This window comes from Nansenia antarctica (assembly GCF_963989245.1).
Source record: "Nansenia antarctica genome assembly, chromosome: 12".
NCBI classification, from domain to species: Eukaryota; Metazoa; Chordata; class Actinopteri; order Argentiniformes; family Microstomatidae; genus Nansenia; species Nansenia antarctica.
This window is the reverse complement of record NC_137682.1, coordinates 20,124,783-20,132,282: the sequence shown is the minus strand read 5'-3', so window position 1 is coordinate 20,132,282 and position 7,500 is coordinate 20,124,783. Positions and strand designations below refer to the sequence as shown.

Here is a 7,500-nt window from a genome sequence, read left to right as displayed (position 1 = left end):
GCTGTGGTTGTGTTGTGGTTGTGTTGTGGTTGTGTTGTGGTTGTGTTGTGGTTGTGTTGTGGTGGTGGTCCTGTGGTCTCCAGAGCAGACTGACCCAGAGGGAGTAGGAGCTCTTGAGGTGGGCCTGGGAGGCCTGGGCCAGGGTACAGTGAGGGGTCTGGGTGGAGGAGGGCTCGCTGGGCTGGGCCTGGCTCTGGTTCTGGGTCTGGGGCCACATTAAGTCATACTCCGTCTGCATCTCCGAACGCCTCCTCCTCTGGATAATCTGGGGGAGGGGGAGGCAGGGAAGAGAGAGAGGGAGAGAGTTTAGACATATTGAACAGCAAACGGTCATCAATACGATCGATGATCAAAGACACCTACTTTTTGTACGATGGTTGTGGCAAGTTCCTCTATAAGCTCCTCTCTGTGATCACGTAGGTATCGAGCCTCATTCTGCTTTTCCTGAAGAGAGAGAGACACACACACACACAGAGACACACACACACAGACACACAGACACACACACACACACACACACATCTCTAAGCCTCTTCAGAGGAGCTGTGAATTACTGAGAACCTCAAAAATAGCACAAAAACAAGACACAAATACATTATGTTACCGTTATCCTGCAGCTCACACAAGCCTAAAACCCCCCAAATAAAGGATGGGATGAAAGAGAGAGAGAGAGAGAGGGAGGGAGAGAGAGAGCAGGGCTGATGTCTCACCAAGCTGTCATTAAACTCCTCCGCCTTGGCGATAGCTTCCTCTATGGCCTCTTCAGCAACACGCAGAGCAACAGTGAGAGTGTCTGCCATGCTATGTCCTACACACACACACACACACACACACACACACACACACACACACACACAGAGATACAGAGTGTTTGCATAAAGCCGTCTCAGTAGCTATCATTACAGAGCAAATGTAATTAGCAGTGTATGTGAGTGTGTGTGTGTGTGTGTGTGTGTGTGTGTGTGTGTGTGCGAACATGTGTGTTTATTCTGGCTCTATTTTAGAGAGGTAGCTAAACCAGTATTCTGGTGTTGTTTATGAGCTCTGCAGATGAGTCATCTCAGTGTTCTGGAGTTCTGGCATGATTACGGTGATTCACCACTCCAGTATCCCATAGAGGGGACCTCCCCCCAAACATGAGCACCACACACACACACACACACACACACACACACACACACTCGCACACACTCACGCACACACACACACACGCTCACGCACACACACACACACATGCTCATGCACACGCATGCGCACGCGCACACACACACACACTCACACTCACACTCACACTCGCACTCACACACTCACACTCACACTCACACTCACACTCACACTCATTCTCACACTCACACACTCACAGTCACTCCCACACACACACACACACACACACACACACACACGCGCACACACGCACACTCACACACGCGCACTCTCACCCCCCCCCCCCTCACACACACACAACAAGATGAAACCCATGACCCAAAACTAACACACCAGCGTAATAGGAGGAGACTTCCTATTCACATGCATGTATATAGACACTATAGACAGCCCCGTCCCTCTGGAACGCCCTCCCCAACCACATCAAACAGGCCAACACCCTCCCAACATTTAAACAGGCCCTCAAAACCCACCTCTTCAAGCTCGCCTTCACCAGTTAACCCTCTCCCCCTCCCCTTCCCATGTGTCCCCAGCACTACCTTAATTAGGCCCCTATACTTTCTTTTATATATTTTTGGTTTAATTTGTATTATTACTACTCGATCTTTTCAGTTTGTAAAGCGTCATTGAGTGTCTAGAAAAGCGCTATATAAGTCTAATGTATTATTATGATTATTATGATTATTATTATGATTATTATAGCGTAGTACAGTCTGATGGGATGGGGTGACTGACTCTCCTGACTGACTCTCCTGGGTCTCACCTTCACTCTGCCTGTAGAAGTTGGAGTCGCTGCCACAGACGCTGCCATCGTTGTCATTGCTGCCCTCAAGACCGCTGCCTTCTGCTGGCGAGACAGAGAGGAGAGAGGAGGGGGGGGGGGGGTCAGCTACAGGGCTGTAGAGATGCCTGACTCACTCACAGCCAGAGACACACACACACACACACACACACACATATGGAGAGCAATGGCATGAGACAGGTGCCGGTGCAGAGCACAGACTTTTGTGGCACAGCGGCTCGAATGGTCATTCAGAGAGAGAAAGCGGAGAGAAAGAGAGATGGAGAGAGAGAGGGAGAGACAGAGAGAGAGAGGGAGAGACAGAGAGAGAGAGACAGAGAGACAGAGAGAGCGGATCACATCTTAAAAACATCCAGTTTGATCCTTGCTTTCACCAACCCCCCCTTAAAAACATGTCTTGTTGCATCACGATCCTGTCCCCTCCCCTGTAGAACATTGACAATCTGACATTCACTCAGTGTAGTTCTTCACTGTGATGCTCTCCGACAGCTGCAAACTGGGACCGCAATGAACAGCGACCCCCCCCCCCGCCCTTCAGCTTGTCTTTCAGCTTGTCTTTATTCATTAACAACAACCCCTGTGGTACAACACCTTCCATGCCCCCCCCCCCCCCCCCCCCAAAAGCCGCAGCGTCGTCTGATACAGGCAGATGTGATCCCCCCATCGCGAGGAAGGAGGAGTACTGGCGTCAGACATCTTGTGATGACTGTTGGCATCTGTGTGTGTCTCCCCCCCTGTGTCCTCCACTGACGGAGCCTTTCCTGGACCTCCCCAGCAGGGAGTTGACCAACTGTGCCGGTGGTAGGGGCGGGTTAAGCGTCGACCGTGTAACCGCAGGGTTCCCGGTTCGATTCCGGCCGCGGTAATCCCTTCTCTCTCTCTCTCACCCATCCTTCCTGTCATAATCTATACTGTCTCTATAATAAAAAAGAAAAATACGAGTGGGACTGCCCCACTCGGGAAAAAAAAAAAGAAACAGGTCCGGTAGGGCTGACGACCTTCTGTCTGTTCACCAGAGCATCAGACAGCTGAGGAGCATCAGCAGTAGTGAGGTCCAATACAAATGGTTTCCCAGAGACCAGAGGCTCCTCCACAGGGCCCTGGGAACCCGTGAACCTGTTGGATGAACACCTGCATGAGCCTCCATCCCTACGGCTGTCTCCCTTGAAGAGTGCCTGCTCTAGACCTAACCCCCCCCCCCACCAGATGAAATATAAAACCTGACACCTCCCCCGCCCCACCTTCCAGACCACATCCACATCCATTGACCCATAAAGTCATTGAGCTGAATGAACTGGAGATGGTAAAGACCCCCCCCCCCCGAGAAACACTCCAAGGTATTTTAAAAAGAGAGAGATGGTAAAAAAAAAGAAAAGAAAAGACTCCACTCCACGCTTCATTTCCCTTCATTTGCACTCAGTTACCGTCAGCAGAGCCACTGTATTCCTCTACCACAGATCAGACTCCTCCTGCTTTATATGAAAGGCCCATTATTTTACTCTATTGCTCTATTGACCAGATTGTATTTGATCTATTTTGTTGTTGTTGTTGACTTGGTGTTATTTTATTGTGTAATTCTGCAGTTTGTTTTAACTGTTGAAACTCGATGTTTTAAGCTGCTGTCTTGGCCAGGCTTCCCTCGGAAAAGAGATGATTGAAAATCGATTCATTTGTGCGTGCCTCAGTGTTACCTTTTTCATCGGAAACGAACACTGGGGACGTTATTTTGATCCAAGGGATGGGTATGTCTGTGTTCCCTGCGCCCGTGCATAATATGTCTCTGGTTTCAGACAGCTCAATGGGACCGACCTGGTTAAATAAAGGCTAAACAAAAATAAAAAAGACACCACGTACTGTGTCTTCTGCCCTGCTGCCCCTGTCACCAAGGTGAAGCACTGTCCTGGTATGTACAAGAGAGGGGAGGCACCTGGACAAGCTGGGAGGGGTTCAGCTGACAGGCTGACCTGAAGCGGTCTGCACCAAGAGTCGCTGACTCAGCAACGCGTGTTCTGGTAGTGTGTGTGTGTGTGTGTGTGTGGGGGGGGGCAATCCTTATTGATTATGACGTAGGGAGAAAAAAAGACATTGCATAAATCCAGTGTGTGTCTGAGACCACCACACCTTTACCTTTACTGTTAAACTGCTGGCCAGACAGACAGAATAGACAGACAGACAGACAGAACAGACAGAACAGACAGACAGACAGACAGACAGACAGAACAGACAGAACAGACAGACAGAACAGACAGAACAGACAGACAGACAGACAGACAGAACAGACAGAATAGACAGACAGACAGACAGACAGAATAGACAGATAGACAGACAGAATAGTCAGACAGACAGAATAGACAGACAGACAGATAGACAGACAGACAGACAGACAGATAGATAGACAGAGACAGATAGAACAGACAGAACAGACAGACAGACAGAATAGACAGACAGACAGAATAGACAGACAGACAGACAGACAGACAGAACAGACAGACAGACAGACAGAATAGACAGAATAGACAGAATAGACAGAATAGACAGAATAGACAGAATAGACAGAATAGACAGACAGACAGAATAGACAGACAGACAGAACAGACAGAATAGACAGACAGACAGAATAGACAGACAGACAGACAGACAGAATAGACAGACAGACAGAATAGACAGACAGACAGACAGACAGACAGAACAGACAGAACAGACAGAATAGACAGAATAGACAGACAGACAGACAGACAGACAGACAGAATAGACAGACAGACAGAACAGACAGAATAGACAGACAGACAGAACAGACAGAATAGACAGACAGACAGACAGAACAGACAGACAGACAGAACAGACAGAACAGACAGACAGACAGAATAGACAGAATAGACAGACAGATAGACAGACAGACAGAACAGACAGAACAGACAGAACAGACAGAACAGACAGACAGAATAGACAGACTAGACAGACAGATAGACAGACAGACAGACAGAACAGACAGAACAGACAGACAGAATAGACAGACAGATAGACAGACAGACAGACAGACAGAACAGACAGACAGAATAGACAGAATAGACAGATAGACAGACAGACAGACAGAACAGACAGAACAGACAGACAGACAGAATAGACAGACAGATAGACAGACAGACAGAACAGACAGAACAGACAGACAGAATAGACAGAATAGACAGACAGATAGACAGACAGACAGACAGACAGACAGACAGACAGAACAGACAGAACAGACAGACAGACAGACAGACAGAATAGACAGAATAGACAGATAGACAGACAGACAGACAGAACAGACAGACAGACAGACAGACAGACAGAGACAGAATATACAGAATCTCTTCTTTTCGTGTCCACAAGAGAGTCAGTTACAAGGCTTGGCTAGATGTGGTTCAACCACAGCTGAACACATTGCTGTCCCTTCTCATTGAACTCTGCCAAGTCCGTTGATGTGCAGGGCTGCTCCAGCAGGGGTCATATCAGGAGGTGCTGCATGGTCTGTGGTTCAGTGCCACAGTCACACACAACGTCCCTGTCATTTAGGTATCCCCATTTGGCGAGAGTGGCTTTTGTACGTCCAACACCAGATCTTATCCTGTTTAGGCATTTCCACACTGCGTAGTTGGTGTCTGCTCCAGGGGGCAGTGCCTCGCTCGCCTTTAGCTCCATTGTTGTTGCTGGTGGGAGTTTGTCCAGCCTTTCTTCCCACCGAGTGACTCTTTCACTGCTTGTGCTCGGTGTTCCGAGGGGCTTCAGGAAACTTTTCCTTGATTTAAGGCGGCTTTTGGCTGGCACATGGCCAAAAAGAGGATGTCTTTGGTCAGTAGACTGTTGTTGGCGCTCTTTTTTGCTTGCTGCATTTCGTATCTCTGGTGGGGCTATGCCTGCCAGGGTGTACAGACGGTCTGTTGGTGTTGATTTCAGACAGCCTGTGATAAGGCGGCAGCTAGCATTGAGGGCGGGATCCAGCTTCTTGGCATGGGCAGCTCGCTCCCATACTGGGCAGGCATACTCGGCAACTGAGTAGCAGAGAGCTAGTGCGGTTGACTTCAGAGTCTGTGGGTTAGCACCCCAGGTTGTGCCAGTGAGCTTGCGGATGATGTTGTTCCTCGCACTCACTTTACACTTGGTCTTCTCAGTGTGGGTCTTAAAAGAGAGGCATCTGTCCAGGGTTACCCCTAGGTAGACTGGGTGCTCACAGTGTTCAGGGAGGTTCCTGACCAGCTGACCTTCAGTTGGCGCTTGGCTTCACGGTTTCTCAGGTGGAAGGCACACACCTGTGTCTTAGATGGGTTTGCACGTAGGTGGTTCTCTTCATAGTACGGTGTTAGCTCTGCTAGAGCGTTGGAGAGTCTGTCTTCCACAACTGTGAAATCAGTGGATTGTGCACCTATGCCAAGATCGTCTGCATAGATGAAGCGGCGGGTGTCTGTGCTTTTTGGTTGGTCGTTGGTGTAGATATTAAAGAGAAGTGGTGCAAGCACACTTCCTTGTGGAAGGCCATTCTTGAGTTTTCGCCACCTGCTTTTCTTTCCTCCTAGCTCAACGAAGAAGTGCCTATTTTCAAGCATGCTTTCAATCAGTTCTGTCAGACGGGTGTCTCTTGTGGTCTCCAGGATCTTGCTGAGGAGACGTCTGTGGTTGACTGTGTCATAGGCAGCTGAGAGGTCGACAAACACCACACCAGTTACCATCCCTTCCTCATATCCGTCTTCGATGTACTGGGTGAGGTTGAGTACTTGGCTAGTTGTTGACTTGCCAGGGCGGAAACCTGCTTGTTCAGGGATGAGGTGTTCGTCAACAAAGGTACAGATTCTGTTGAGGATCAGACGTTCAAAGAGCTTGAATATACAGAATAGACAGAATAGACAGACAGACAGAATAGACAGAATAGACAGACAGTCGGAACAGAACAAATACAGATGGACGGACAGACGGACGGATAGGCACACAGAACAGAGACAGACAGACAGACAGACAGACAAAGAAACAGACAGACAGACCAGACAGACAAACAAACAGATAGACAGACAGACAGACAAAGAAATAGACAGACAGACAGACAGACCAGACAGACAAACAAACAGATAGACAGACAGACAGACAGACCAGACAGACAAACAAACAGATAGACAGACAGACAGAACAGACAGATGGACGGACAGACGGACGGATAGGCACACAGAACAGAGACAGACAGACAGACAAGGAAAGACAGACAGACAGAATAGACAGACAGATAGACAGACAGACAGACCAGACAGACAAACAAACAGATAGACAGACAGACAGACAGAACAGACAGATGGACGGACAGACGGACGGATAGGCACACAGAACAGAGACAGACAGACAGACAAGGAAAGACAGACAGACAGAATAGACAGACAGATAGACAGACAGACAGAACAGACAGACAGAACAGACAGACAGACAGAAAGAACAGACAGACAGACAGAACAGACAGACAGACAGACAGACAGAACAGACAGACAGACAGAACAGACAGACAGACAGACAGAAAG

The 7,500-nt window shown here is 48.7% G+C and overlaps 1 protein-coding gene across 1 annotated transcript in view; it reads right to left on the bottom strand.

The window, feature by feature from the left end:
* The window catches only part of myripb (myosin VIIA and Rab interacting protein b), a gene marked incomplete at both ends in the record, with an annotated part of 123,247 nt that overhangs the window by 15,347 nt on the left and 100,400 nt on the right, over nucleotides 1-7,500 (bottom strand). The window contains 4 exons of the mRNA XM_080543620.1: nucleotides 95-265; nucleotides 364-444; nucleotides 711-808; nucleotides 1,928-2,008. Of these exons, the coding sequence (XP_080399746.1) occupies nucleotides 95-265; nucleotides 364-444; nucleotides 711-808; nucleotides 1,928-2,008 (431 nt within the window). The remainder of the gene's footprint in view (nucleotides 1-94; nucleotides 266-363; nucleotides 445-710; nucleotides 809-1,927; nucleotides 2,009-7,500) is intronic.